At 32.5% G+C, this 15,840-nt stretch overlaps 1 protein-coding gene across 12 annotated transcripts in view; it reads left to right on the top strand.

The window, feature by feature from the left end:
- LOC134722203 (kinesin-like protein KIF28) overlaps positions 1 to 15,840 on the top strand; it is a 75,728-nt gene that overhangs the window by 37,353 nt on the left and 22,535 nt on the right. For 10 of the 12 annotated variants that reach the window (XM_063585796.1, XM_063585800.1, XM_063585806.1 and 7 more), the window contains 13 exons: positions 2,360 to 2,426; positions 3,685 to 3,871; positions 4,589 to 4,842; positions 5,348 to 5,448; positions 5,971 to 6,121; positions 7,421 to 7,496; positions 7,960 to 8,060; positions 10,733 to 10,847; positions 11,151 to 11,232; positions 12,464 to 12,609; positions 13,763 to 13,909; positions 14,206 to 14,365; positions 15,519 to 15,539. In XM_063585796.1, the coding sequence (XP_063441866.1) occupies positions 2,360 to 2,426; positions 3,685 to 3,871; positions 4,589 to 4,842; positions 5,348 to 5,448; positions 5,971 to 6,121; positions 7,421 to 7,496; positions 7,960 to 8,060; positions 10,733 to 10,847; positions 11,151 to 11,232; positions 12,464 to 12,609; positions 13,763 to 13,909; positions 14,206 to 14,365; positions 15,519 to 15,539 (1,608 nt within the window). The other 2 variants (XM_063585797.1, XM_063585798.1) reach the window with 2 other exon arrangements.

The raw sequence follows: 15,840 nt of genomic DNA, 5'->3' as shown, positions 1-15,840 counted from the left end.
ACTCGTCTACATAAGACTACACAAAACTATTACCATTTTCTAGAGATTTATATAAATTGGAAATATCAAGTAAAAGTTAACCTAAGAGATATACTATAGATTATAAAAACTATTTCAATACTTCTACTGCAAACTCTTTGTAATTCAAGCTATATATATATTAGCTATTGTTCATGTTAAATATTGACTGAATAATTAATGTAAAACTAACTCAGGACTATAATTGTCTGTTGAGTGACAATGTTACAACATATTTACTCTAGTCAATGGTAACTTAGGATCTTACATTAGGAAACTGGTGGATTAAAATGCTGACGTCATGTAATACTTGTGTACATTTATCAATAATTACATTGATGTTAATATCATGTTGATTAAAACATTTATCATCTATACCAGTGTCATCTAGTAAGATCTGAGTAAACTATCTTAGATAAATATTACATCATGTCTTCGATTAGAGAATATAAAAAAATACTGCCATCAAATTCTGATGTCATTAAGTATAATGTTCAATACCACAAGGTTACATAATGGATTGTTTGAAATGTCTCAAAATCTGTATCTGAAATAGAAAGCTATGGAATACACCAAAGAAAAGAAAAAAAAATTAGAAGAAAAGACAACCCAGTGAACAAAACACGACATCTTAGAATATGACAGATCTTGTCCATCCGTTTTTGATGTGTGTGTGTGTGTGTGGGGGGGGGGGGGGGTCTAAGGTGCTCTGGAAGGGTAAGAAGATCCTGCTTCACATGGAAATGATTTGTTAAGCCTTATTTAATCCTACACCACATACATATGTGTTGTCTCTTAATTAACATGTTTAAAAAACAGAGAGGATGAAATGGACTTATCTATACATATTAATTTAATGAGTAATAATGAAAAGAAGAATTTTAAGCAAAGAGATATTAGAACTTATAAATTGAAAACAAACATTATTTTGATTTTTCTAGTACACTTTATTGTGTTAGTATTTAGACATATTTTTGAAAAAATGACAACAACATGTTATAAACTAAGATGTTATTTGGAAATTTTAATTAAATTGTCATAGCAAGTAAATAAACAGCATGATGAACAATTTCCAGCTGCTATGTTTTGTTTCTTGTAAAAGAGGGAAAAAAGATACCAAAGGGACAGTCAAACTCATAAATCTAAAATAAACTGACAATGGTATGGCTAAAAATGAAAAAGACAAACAGACAAACAATATTACACATGACACAACATAGAAAACTAAAGAATAAACAACACAAACCCCACCAAAGTCTTTTTTGTTTGAATTAGATCACATAATCTAAATTTTGATTAAGTGAATTTAAACAAATCTAATGTTTAATTAAATATTTAAATTGTCTTGTATTGAATTTTAATTAAATCTGTTTACTATAAAAAGTTTTCTCTGAAACCTGAAACAGTTAAGTTTTGAAACATGTATCGGAATTCTAGTATTTACACAGATATTTTACAAGAGTAAAAAAATATAGCTACAAAAGTCAAATATTCAACAGGGTGTTAACAAAACCTTGTCCCTTTTCAGAAAGGTTAATGAAAACTCAGATACAAAATGGTATGCTCAAAAATTTATGCCAACATTTACTTTGATGAGCTGTAGCAAAATTACTAAGATTTCTGAATATGTTTTATTGGCACCTTCTTGTTATTGTTATTGTTCTATTTACAGGACAAGTGAGTTATCCAACCCTTGTACACTAAGATGTTTGATAAGATTAAAACATAGGCTTACGAAAATAGAAACATCCTTAAATAGTAAATCTTATCATATAAAGTCCAATTAATATTCTGTTTGATATCCTAATTGATTGCTACAATTATCATGATGCTGTAACTTAAACAATTACTCTTCATTATGTATTCAGTCTTAACGAATGTTTAAAATAAATCTTTAATTGAAAGAATCTTATCAGTCAGTTGTGGTTATGTACTGATATTTCATCTTCAATTTAGATTTTTTTTTAAATTTTTATGCCCCACCTAAGATAGTAGAGGAGCATTTCGTTTTCTGGTCTGTGCATCAGTTTGATGATTTGTCCATCCGTTCATTTGTCCATCTGTCCCTCTTCAGGTTAAAGTTTTGAGTTCAGGTAGTTTTTGATGAAGTTGAAGACCAATCAACTTGAAACTTAGTACATGATATAATCTTTCTAATTTTAATCCCAAATTAGAGTTTTCCCCCAATTTCACGGTCATATGAACATAGAAAATGATAGTTCAAGGGGCATCTGTGTTCTAGGAATTTACTTGTATAATGATGTATGATATCATTTTATATTTGTATGTGACACTAAAAATGAAATTTTCTGTCTGTCTACATTAATGTTTTATATTTCAGGGGGATAGTGCCAATAACTTGTGATGAATTATTCCAAACAGTAGAAAACAATAGTGATACTAATAGGGTTTGTATAATTTATAGTCTGGAGAAATAAAAATCTCACCAAAATCAATATTCCTTTAAATATGTTTTAAAAAGGAAATTAATAATAGATGTACGTATGTCACCAGACAATAGTTGTCAAAATAAACATTCCGTTGGAGAAGATAGGAATTGACAAAGATGCACAAAAGACAATAGGGAAAAAATGAAATACTCATTAGTAGGAAATAACAACCTATCATATGAACCGTGCTTTTATTGTTAATCCTCACCGTGACTGTTGCCGGAAGGTGTATTACAATGAGTAGACCTTTAATAAACAAGAAATTGTAAAAAATAAAAATGAACCATAGGCGGATCCTGGGGGGCCGGGCCCCCCCTTTTGTGGGAAAAATTTGGTTGATTACATAGGGAATCATTGACGCATGACTGGAGCGCCCCCCCCCCCTTAGGTCAGTCGGCGGGCCCCCCCTTAGGAAAAGTTCTGGATCCGCCACTGTGAACAGTCCACTTATTGTCCTTGATAACTAGAATTTGTTACTAGAGTAAAATTGTCTTTCTGAAAGTAGTTATTCAATATTATCTACACCATAGAAGCCAAAGGAGATGTGGGCATATGTCAATGACACCATAGAAGCCAAAGGAGATGTGGGCATATGTCAATGACACCATAGAAGCCAAAGGAGATGTGGGCATATGTCAATGACACCATAGAAGCCAAAGGAGATGTGGGCATATGTCAATGACACCATAGAAGCCAAAGGAGATGTGGGCATATGTCAATGACACCATAGAAGCCAAAGGAGATGTGGGCATATGTCAATGACACCATAGAAGCCAAAGGAGATGTGGGCATATGTCAATGACACCATAGAAGCCAAAGGAGATGTGGGCATATGTCAATGACACCATAGAAGCCAAAGGAGATGTGGGCATATGTCAATGACACCATAGAAGCCAAAGGAGATGTGGGCATATGTCAATGACACCTTAGAAGCCAAAGGAGATGTGGGCATATGTCAATGATGCAGTACACAACAATAGCAATAAACATGCACATAATTATTTTTAGAACAAGACCCTAATTCATTGATGAGCAGAAGGTCTTCAGCAGACAGGAGTCAATTTTCTATCTCTAAACTACCTCAATGTCAAGAAAAGTAGGGAATAAGACTAATGAATGTAAAAATAAATTGTCTATAAATGAGATTTTGTTATGATATACAGAAAAGGGTATGTTAACTTACATTACTAATCTGAAACCTATTTTTCTTTTTCAGAGATTTGAAATAACATTTTCCATGTTGGAAATATATAATGAACAAGTTAGAGATCTCCTGTCTAAAGATAACCCCAAAGGTGGCCTCCAAGTCAGACAAAATCCTAAAATGGGATACTTTTATGTAGAAAATTTAAAAAAGGTCCCTGTGGGGAGTTATAAGGAAATAGAAAAAAGAATGGAACAAGGTAATTGGTGAAAAAAATTGCAGGTTGAGTCAAGTTGAAGCTGTTATGGTTATTTTGATTTTTAGCATTCTTAATTTATTATGAATGCAAAATAAGGAGTTGTGGTATGTTGGCCAATAAGTCATATATAAAACAGTATCAAATTGACATGGATTTGTACAATTATAGGTCACTGTTCAGCCTTCAATATGAGCAAAACCTTAAGTGTATAGTCCATACTCTTAAACCACACATTTGAAAATGGTGAAAAACTAATATAACTCAACAGTAATAAAGAAATGCATTAAAATGTTGAAATATGTTACAATTAAAACTAACTTTATAGTCCTGTTATAGGACTTTGGAATCAATAAATATGTTACAATTAAAACTAACTTTATAGTCCTGTTATAGGACTTTGGAATCAATAAATATGAAAATTACAATCTAGTTATTAGATATATTTATTAACTGTTAATGCCAGTCTGACAGTTACCAGTGACTTGCAAATATGAATAAGGACTACTAAATAGCTGCCACTGTGTTTACACTTACTGCCAGTTAGAATATGGTATAGATAAATATGAATGCCACAAGCTGTAGTGCCAACCAACACTGTAAAATTATAGAATATTCATTTACAAAACTGCCACTAAGAATGTTATATTAACATTTATAAGTTGCATTAGCAGTTATGACATCATTGCAGTAACATGATATAAACTAATTGTATTCTAGGTACTGCCAGTAGAACTGTGGCATCTACCAATATGAATGCCACCAGCAGTAGAGCCCATACTGTAGTAACGATAACCTTTGACCAGATCATCAAAGATTCAGATTCAGGATCAGAAACAAAGAAAAGTAGTGTGATGAACCTTGTTGATTTAGCAGGATCTGAGAGAGCTGATAGTACTGGTGCCGTGGGGGACAGACTGAAGGAGGGGGCTAATATCAACAAATCACTGTCAGCGCTGGGAAATGTTATTTCTGTATGTAATAGTTTTCAATATCATTCGAAAAAATTATTACATTATAATAAATGAGACAGCACCCAAACAACCCAAATAATCCAAATAATCCAAATAATCCAAATAATCCAAATAATCCAAATAATCCAAATAATCCAAATAATCCAAATAATGCCAAAACATACTTCTTATATATGCAATATAAAGTATAGGTTAGGGTTAGAGCATACCATGTAAACTTTTCAATTTAGTGGTTGAATTATAGTACAGTTACAAAAAAAAGGAAGACTAAACATCATATAATAGAATGACTAGAAACTTGAAAAAAAATCATTGTATTACAATAAGAATTCTAGTCATGCTAATGTGATGCCCATATTTTTTAGCCATGTTGTTGTCAGTTTATTTTCGACTTATAAGTTTGAATGTCCCTCTGATGTCTTTTCGTCTTTTTTTGTGTGTTACATGTTAAAACGTTCTGTAAACTATTAGTCAGTTATAAATTTTTTGGAACAATTTATTTCAGGCTTTAGCAGACTTATCAATGGGGACAAAGAAGAAAATAGTAGTTCCTTATAGAGATTCAGTATTAACCAAACTTTTACAGAATGCCTTAGGTGGTAACAGGTAAGGGAAGATAATCCTCAACAATAATTTCTTAGTAAAAGGGAGATAATTTTCACTTTTATTAACTTAAAAAACTAATTAAATGTAAAAAACATGTTCAACAATAAAATGACAATGTTTTCTAAGAATAATTTATCAATTTATATGAGCGTCACTGATGAGTCTTATGTAGACGAAACGCGTGTCTGGCGTACTTAATTATAATCCTGGTACCTTTGATAACTATTATCAGTTGGTGCTCATATATTTCTAGTATAAGTCCTAACAAGAAGTTTCAGAATGCGTGTTTTGAAGGCTGTTCTTTGACCTATAATGGTTTACTTTTTACTAATTGTGACTTGGCTGTTGAGACTTGTCCCATTGGCACTCATACCACTGTGATCTTTTTATAACTATTAACATTTGTAATGTCAAAATATAAGTATTATAGGTTAAATTAGTTATATGCAGGACCATAAGTGATGATATTTTGATAGCAATAATGGTCGAGTTTTGTATTAAACTATTATTTTTATATTTCAGTAAAACAATAATGATAGCTGCATTATCGCCTGCTGATATTAATTATGATGAAACACTTTCTACGTTACGATATGCTGACAGAGCAAAAAAGATTAAAAACAAAGCTGTTATAAATGAAAATCCTATGGATAAACTCATCAGGGAACTTAAGGTAATGTTTATATTGCTTGAGGTTCAGTAGAGAGATGATATTTATTTTTTTGTGTAAGGCCACGGTTTTTTAATTTGTTGGTTTACGGATTTTCTCCATAAAAAAGTCGAGTCGGTCGGTCGGAAAAAAAAAGAAAAAAAAAGATCTTTCAAGACAGAAAACTGATATGCAAAATAAAAATATATTTCACCTTTCTAATTTGTTTGTCATACTATTTATCATCGTTCTTAAATTTTAGTTTGATGAAATATAATTGCTCAGCTGTAAACATTACATCGCATGACATTGTCTAATAATTTCCCGTAAAAAAAGGGGGGGTACACTGACAAAGACGAAATTAAATCGTCATTTCACAAGAAAAACAGATTCACGTCAGTTATTTGACAAAACTTGGTGAAAACTGATAAAGAAAAAAAAAGTAAAAACGTCGTACGTAAATAAGTTTTAACACACGTGTCAAAAACGTAATAGACTCGTCCACTGGAAAAACAAGAATATCAGGTTAAATAATCTGTTGTCATGCATTCCCGTTTTTTATCCAAATGGACGATATTTTTTCATTATCTTTTAAACAAGAAAATATCAAATGATTTGTTAAAATTCAGTATTTTAACTTGATGTCTTGAACTGCCACCTGTCCACATTTGGACAAGTCTATTTATATGAGAACATGCATCTTACGGACTGGTGACAAATAAGGGAAACGAACTTATTGTTTAATTGGTTTTAAACACAGGTTTCGTTCCGCAAAATTATTTGTGCAAACGACATTTCAAGGTCATTAATAATTGATTTGTCTATTTTTAGAACAACAACAGAAAGTGTCATCACTTCTGTTAGTGATTAATGCATTTCATTTTATAAAAAAGGATATTTTAATTATTTTTCAGGGATAATGCATTTGTTAGGGTCGGCGAGAATAAAAAAAAGCCTGAAAATTCGATTTTATTTTTATTTTGGAAATTGGCAAAATCGGGTCGGCGGATCCGTAAACCAACAAATTAAAAAATCCTGGCCTAATGATTATAAGATGACATTAGAATGGTAAAATGTTTATATATAATTTTCATATAGGAAAATATATTCATACTATTTTCAAAATAACTTTTGAATTATTGCCTACACATTGAAAGCTTAAGCTTGGAATAAATTTTTTTTTAGAGTAAAGTATTGTTTAATGTAGCGTTCAAACTTTTTTAGCTCATTGTATCTATTGAAATGTACTATAACTAGCATCGTTTTATGGTAAATTAAGGGGGTTGTCAACATATAATAAAGGAATAAACAAATTATTTGCAGGAAGAAAATGAGAGATTAAAGAAGTCTATGGAAGGAGGTGGTCTTATTGGACATGATATGGGGATGACACCTGAGGGTAAGATTACCACAATATGACTTCTTAATTTTATTTTTCGTATTTTTAGGTTTCTGTCTTAATGATACACAAAACACATTTAAAGCTAACTTGTAAGATGTGTCAAAAAGGTAGAAATTTAATTTGATGAATATAAAAAAAGAAGATACGGTATGATTGCCAATGAGACCACTCTCCACAAGAGACCAAAATTACACGGAAACTATAGGTCACTGTATTTATTTTTAATCCATAGTGTGACACAATTTTCAATGTACAGATATATGTAGCCTTAATTATTATTGGATAGTTTTAACAGAGAACAGCTCCCAAAATAATATTCATTTTGATCCCCAGCACCCTTTTATGTGCAACTAGCATTTCAAATTGTTATCCTAGCTTGTGCACATTTATGTTTTGTTGAGATTAGAACTTTTTTGTATACAAGGAGGAAAAACATCATATTTGAGTCTTTATTTAACAGAAGTGGAAAAAATGAGAAAACAAATGGAAGAAGAAATCCGAGCACAGTTATTTGCTAACCAGGAAATGTTGGCACAAAATACACAGAGCTGGGAAGAACAGGTTAGTACAGCACCTATTCACTGAAACAGGGATAAAATACCAAGGTGACAATGAAAAAACCAGATTGATGAAAAAACAAAAAACAAATCCATTAATGAAAAAAACAAATCACAAAATACTACACACAAAACTAGGAATTGAGCAACACAAACCGTGTAAAAGTAGTATAGAAGGCAGTTCCTTCACATGTGTAACACAAACCATATAAAAGTAGTATAGTAGGCAGTTCCTTCACATGTGGAACACAAACCATATAAAAGTAGTATAGTAGGCAGTTCCTTCACATGTGGAACACAAACCATATAAAAGTAGTATAGAAGGCAGTTCCTTCACATGTGGAACACAAACCATATAAAAGTAGTATAGTAGGCAGTTCCTTCACATGTGGAACACAAACCATATAAAAGTAGTATAGAAGGCAGTTCCTTCACATGTGGAACACAAACCATATAAAAGTAGTATAGAAGGCAGTTCCTTCACATGTGGAACACAAACCATATAAAAGTAGTATAGAAGGCAGTTCCTTCACATGTGGAACACAAACCATATAAAAGTAGTATAGAAGGCAGTTCCTTCACATGTGGAACACAAACCATATAAAAGTAGTATAGTAGGCAGTTCCTTCACATGTGGAACACAAACCATATAAAAGTAGTATAGTAGGCAGTTCCTTCACATGTGGAACACAAACCATATAAAAGTAGTATAGTAGGCAGTTCCTTCACATGTGGAACACAAACCATATAAAAGTAGTATAGAAGGCAGTTCCTTCACATGTGGAACACAAACCATATAAAAGTAGTATAGAAGGCAGTTCCTTCACATGTGGAACACAAACCATATAAAAGTAGTATAGAAGGCAGTTCCTTCACATGTGGAACACAAACCATATAAAAGTAGTATAGTAGGCAGTTCCTTCACATGTGGAACACAAACCATATAAAAGTAGTATAGAAGGCAGTTCCTTCACATGTGGAACACAAACCATATAAAAGTAGTATAGAAGGCAGTTCCTTCACATGTGGAACACAAACCATATAAAAGTAGTATAGTAGGCAGTTCCTTCACATGTGGAACACAAACCATATAAAAGTAGTATAGAAGGCAGTTCCTTCACATGTGGAACACAAACCATATAAAAGTAGTATAGTAGGCAGTTCCTTCACATGTGGAACACAAACCATATAAAAGTAGTATAGAAGGCAGTTCCTTCACATGTGGAACACAAACCATATAAAAGTAGTATAGAAGGCAGTTCCTTCACATGTGGAACACAAACCATATAAAAGTAGTATAGAAGGCAGTTCCTTCACATGTGGAACACAAACCATATAAAAGTAGTATAGAAGGCAGTTCCTTCACATGTGGAACACAAACCATATAAAAGTAGTATAGAAGGCAGTTCCTTCACATGTGGAACACAAACCATATAAAAGTAGTATAGAAGGCAGTTCCTTCACATGTGGAACACAAACCATATAAAAGTAGTATAGTAGGCAGTTCCTTCACATGTGGAACACAAACCATATAAAAGTAGTATAGAAGGCAGTTCCTTCACATGTGGAACACAAACCATATAAAAGTAGTATAGTAGGCAGTTCCTTCACATGTGGAACACAAACCATATAAAAGTAGTATAGAAGGCAGTTCCTTCACATGTGGAACACAAACCATATAAAAGTAGTATAGAAGGCAGTTCCTTCACATGTGGAACACAAACCATATAAAAGTAGTATAGAAGGCAGTTCCTTCACATGTGGAACACAAACCATATAAAAGTAGTATAGTAGGCAGTTCCTTCACATGTGGAACACAAACCATATAAAAGTAGTATAGAAGGCAGTTCCTTCACATGTGGAACACAAACCATATAAAAGTAGTATAGAAGGCAGTTCCTTCACATGTGGAACACAAACCATATAAAAGTAGTATAGAAGGCAGTTCCTTCACATGTGGAACACAAACCATATAAAAGTAGTATAGAAGGCAGTTCCTTCACATGTGGAACACAAACCATATAAAAGTAGTATAGAAGGCAGTTCCTTCACATGTGGAACACAAACCATATAAAAGTAGTATAGTAGGCAGTTCCTTCACATGTGGAACACAAACCATATAAAAGTAGTATAGTAGGCAGTTCCTTCACATGTGGAACACAAACCATATAAAAGTAGTATAGAAGGCAGTTCCTTCACATGTGGAACACAAACCATATAAAAGTAGTATAGTAGGCAGTTCCTTCACATGTGGAACACAAACCATATAAAAGTAGTATAGAAGGCAGTTCCTTCACATGTGGAACACAAACCATATAAAAGTAGTATAGTAGGCAGTTCCTTCACATGTGGAACACAAACCATATAAAAGTAGTATAGAAGGCAGTTCCTTCACATGTGGAACACAAACCATATAAAAGTAGTATAGTAGGCAGTTCCTTCACATGTGGTATTGCTCAGGTAAATTCAATAAAAAGTCACATTCACTACATTTTTGTCATTATATATACTGCCTTACTTTTGGAAAATATGTACACCTTCCTCATGGGAAGAAAGCATGTTAACAATTGGTTGTCATAGTCCTAATCTGGAATTTTCTAATGTTTCACAATTATATTCCTCATGAAATCAAAAATAAATTAAAATTATTACAAATTATTATTGTTATAATTACAGCTAGCAGTAGCGAGAACTGAGACAGAGAACATCACAGACAATACATCTGCTAGGAAGGCTAAGGAACCACATCTGATCAATCTAAACGAGGATCCTATGTTATCTGGGGTCATATGTCATTTCCTGTCTCAGAAAGAGACTACAATAGGAAGAAAAGATGCTAAACCTGTACCTAGTATATGTCTTAGTGGTTTAAGGTTAGTGTCAAAGGTCAAGGTTATTTCCTGTCTCAGAAAGAGACTACAATAGGACGGAAAGATGCTAAACCTGTACCTAGTATATGTCTTAGTGGTTTAAGGTTAGTGTCAAAGGTCAAGGTTATTTCCTGTCTCAGAAAGAGACTACAATAGGACGGAAAGATGCTAAACCTGTACCTAGTATATGTCTTAGTGGTTTAAGGTTAGTATCAAAGGTCAAGGTTATTTCCTGTCTCAGAAAGAGACTACAATAGGACGGAAAGATGCTAAACCTGTACCTAGTATATGTCTTAGTGGTTTAAGGTAATGGTCAAAGGTCAAGGTTATTTTCCCTTTATCAGGCCTGATCCGAGCATCTGTCTTTGTGGATTAAGGAAAGTGTCAACAGCCAGAGGTTGTTATTGTCCCACTATATATCTTAGTGAATTAAGATAAATGTCAATGTTTGAGTTATATCCTGTGTTATTTCAAGGCATAAGATAAAAGCTTCTGAAGTTGTATCATATGTGTTGTGTAACAAAAGATTCTTATTATCTATTATTTGCTGGTCATTTAAGTAAGAGTTTATCACATACCTCAGGACATAACAATTAAGAGCCAAGATTATGATTTTCTGTATTTTCTTTATTTTTTGTTTGCATTATTTCCAGTGGCAAATATTTCATCCATATATCCATATTGTCATAAACCATGAGATATTTAAGAAATAATTCATGGGGGCTTGAATATATCATGATTTTACCCTGAGCAATAGCAAGGGGTAAAATATCAGCTTAAAGGGACAACCCTTGGTCAAATCTAGATATATTCAAGCCCCCATGAATTATTTCTATTCTAATAGGACAAATACGGCAATTCTTTTGGATCGAAGCGCTCTAGGTGGAGGCAAATATTTGCCATTCCCACAAATTAACACACTTTTAGATTGGTGTAAAAGAACGGAGCAAACAGAATAAGTGACATGCTCAAACTATTTACAATAATGTATTTAGATAGATTTGGATGAATTTTAATGATAATTTACTTATATGTCTTCTATGTATAAAAAAAATGGGCTTATACCACATTTTAGCATCGTTTGTTTACGTTTCCTTGTTGTGATGATTTTCGGTATCAGAAGCGTGTATTTTCCCCTTAAAATGCTTAAATTATTACGTCATCATTCTATGACGTTGGGTACTTCATTCATAAAAAAATATGTGACGTGGGAGTACGATCAGAACAGCCAATGCAATATATTCATATTTTACCACGGGTGTGTACTCAAAGCATTTGAAGGATTCATGTTAGAATCTATTATAATATTTAATAGTGTTAAATTGTTTTAACCTATTTTACCAACGTTTTTACTTGATATATGGCTCGATATCTATGATTTTATCTTGTTTACAAACAAAACACATCTATGTACATTTTCTAACAATAAATGGAACTTATATCACAAATATCTCTCTGCATCTATGAGTTTAATAACTGTATAATAATACCAACCAATTGATACTGTTACCATCAAATTATTTGATTTTCATTTCAGTATACAAAAGCAGCATTCTGTGATATATAACAGTAATGGAACTGTGGAAGTAGAGTCAGTGGCTGGTACAGGCTCAAAAACGAAGGTCAATGGTATACCACTACAGGGAAAAAAAGTTTTATGTCATAAAGACCGAGTTCTGTTTGGTAAGTATGCAGGGTCTAACACTGAGATAAACCATGAAGAGGCAAGAAACATGGATGTTGTAAAGACATCCATCTGGTTGTCCTTGCTTTGGTACTGACATTATTTCCTAAATAAAAAAAAGTTTTTGCTGTAAAGATTTAATACAAGTTATGAAGTATATTGTATACTTCAACTATATCTACCATAGGCAAATTACCTAATTTGTGTAAGCATTGAATGTGTTTTATCTATGATTGCCTCATACCAAAGACTTTAAACTGCTATTGGTGATTCTCTGTTATACAAGAACATAGGAGTACAGGAGCAGGTTGTTCGACTCAGAGAAAGATTCAAGAGGGATGACTGTTTTTCTAGTTGACTAATTTCTTGTGAGGTTTGCTGATTTGAAAAATTTAACTGTTAAATTTTGAATGGAAATGGGGAATGTGTCAAAGAGACAACAACCCGAACATAGAGCAGACAACAGCAGAAGGCCACCAACAGGTCTTCAATGCAGCGAGAAATTCCCGCACCTGGAGGTGTCCTTCAGCTGGCCCCTAAACAAATATATATACTAGTTCAGTGATAATGAATGCCATACTAAACTCCAAATTGTACACAAGAAACTAAAAGTTAAAATAATACAAGACTAACAAAGGTCAGAGGCTCCTGACTTGGGACAGGCGCAAAAATGCTGCGGGGTTAAACATGTTTATGAGATCTCAACCCTCCCCTTATACCTCTAGCCAATGCAGAAAAGTAAACACATAACAATACGCACATTAAAATTCAGTTCAAGAGAAGTCTGAGTCTGATGTCAGAAGATGTAACCAAAGAAAATAAACAAAATGACAATAATACATAAAATAACTGTACATTTTTGTCTTGTAAAAATCAGGGTATCTTCACATTACATTAATAAGGTATCCTCAAATGCATAGGTGATACAGATGAAAAGGAGTTTATAGTTTCAGGGGAGATAACTGTTGTCATTTCAATAAACAAGTTTTGGTTAGAATAACAAATTCTGGTGACATGAAAATAAAACTGAAAACAGTGTATAGCAAAAAAATACAGGGTTCTTAAGAATATCATGTGTTTCTACTTAAGCCAAAACATCACACAAAAATGCACAGGGTAATAATGTAAAAGAATTTGATTTTTTTTTTTAAGGTTCCAATCATATGTATGTGTTCATCAACCCAATGAAGAAGAGTGAAGCTGGAGACGATCTGCCGACAGAAATCACTTGGGAATTTGCTCAGAAGGAAATTGCTCAGGTTAAAGGATTTGCTACTGGATCAGCTGGACTGACCAAAGGTTGGTTTATATATTACTTAGGAATTTGCTCAGAACTAGGAAATTGCTAATGAGTTTAAAATCTTTGCTCTTGTCAGCAGTACTGTCCTTAGTTTACATACAAATTCTAATGGAATTTTCTCAGAAAAATATTTGCAGGTCAAGAGGTTTCTTTTAAGTGACAACAAGTGTGTATACCTTTGATATAATGTTTTATTGTCTGCACTAATATAGAAAACGGGGTAAAATGCTTCATAACTGTTGAGTTTAGTATCAAATGTCTTTTAGCACTAAGAGTGCTTTGATTTTTTCTTCAGATCAACAAATTGCCCAAGAACAAGTATTAGAAATTCTACCTATGGTATCAGAAGTGAATGCTGTGTCAGAGGAATTAGATAAACATAAATCATTTGAAGTGGTGTTGATCGCCACGGCAGCTACAGATGGATCAGATCTATCTAATAACCAAGGCACAAAGTAAGTACAACGATAGACAGTCATGAAATGAAACTTTTCTACTGAACAAATAATTTAATCTTATCTTTGATTCATCAACCAAATTAGATTTTTCTTTTAAGTATTATTTATTTCATAACTTCACTGTATGAACTCACAAATTTATTGTTGTATTGAAATTTTCTCTCTTTAAAAAGTATAAAATTTCTTTTTTTTGTAAGCTAGGGCAACATTAACTTCTGATCATTGAAGTATTTATTTGGATGTGAACTGAAAAATCATTAACTCAAAAGTCATATGCCTTGATTAAAAAAACCAAAATAAATAGTCAATATGCTTTTTTATGCCCCCGCTGTAGCGGAGTGGGCATTTATATTATTTAACCTTGTCCGTCTGTACGTATGTATGTGCGTCCCAAAATTGGTTTCCATTCTCTAACTTTAGTTTGCCTCAACCAAATATTATGAAACTTTCTTATTACTACAAAACATAGATCAAGTTTGAATTTTTGTGGTGTCACTTTTACACTTTTAGAGGTTATGATCCTTAACAAATGGAAAAATTGTTATACTTTAAATTTCCGTTCTCTAACTGAGATTGCATCAACCAAATGTTATAAAACTTATGCGCAATGCTAATTACCAAAAAAAAACAGATCAAAATTGAAATTTTGTGGCGTCACTTTTACTGTTCCAGAGTTTTACCCCTTTACAAAATTGAAACAAATACTGAGATATTTGTTTCTGTTCTCTAACTTTAGTTTGCTCGACCTAAATGTTATGAAACATAAGCACAATCTTAATTACCACAAAACACAGATCATTTTCAAATTTTTATGGCGCATCTTTTTACAGTTCTAGAGTTATGTCCTTTTACAAATTGAAAAATTGCTGAATTTTTCGTTTCCCTTCTAACTAAAGTTTGCCTCAACTAAATGCTATGAAACTTATTAACAATTAACAATGTTTATTAGCACAGAGCTCAGATCTCAGGTACAAATTTTGGCAGTGTCACTGTTACAGTTCTTGAGTTATGTCCCTTTATAATGTTAAATGCAGTCCAGGCATCTTTTGTGTCTCTCTTGGACTCATTCCCAATTTATTATTTTCTCATTCCACTTTTATATACCAATATTGTTTATTTACTATTTTTCTTTATATTATTAAAACAAAAGGAATGCTGATCAAAATGTCAGGTATATAACTCTGTTTAGAAAATATTTTTGTGTGAACAATAATTTATTATATATTAAATACATCTTATACAATATTATTTCACATTTTGGCAAACAGGATTCAGTGTTTATTTATAAGATGTGTTTACTTCATAATAAGAATATATTTTCAGTTTAGACAATGTGTTTTTCTTGTTTTATAGACGTGATTGCTTTTATATGGTTAAATTATTAGTTTAACATGTCATTAGGCAGAACCTACCCCTTCCTGCCTCCCTAATCAAACAAAAAATAGCTGAACTCAATGGGCTAGTGCCTTTTA

The sequence above is a fragment of the Mytilus trossulus genome, chromosome 6 (genome assembly GCF_036588685.1).
Source record: "Mytilus trossulus isolate FHL-02 chromosome 6, PNRI_Mtr1.1.1.hap1, whole genome shotgun sequence".
Classification (NCBI taxonomy): domain Eukaryota; kingdom Metazoa; phylum Mollusca; class Bivalvia; order Mytilida; family Mytilidae; genus Mytilus; species Mytilus trossulus.
The sequence above is the reverse complement of the archived record's forward strand: the minus strand, read 5'-3'. Positions and strand labels throughout refer to the sequence as shown.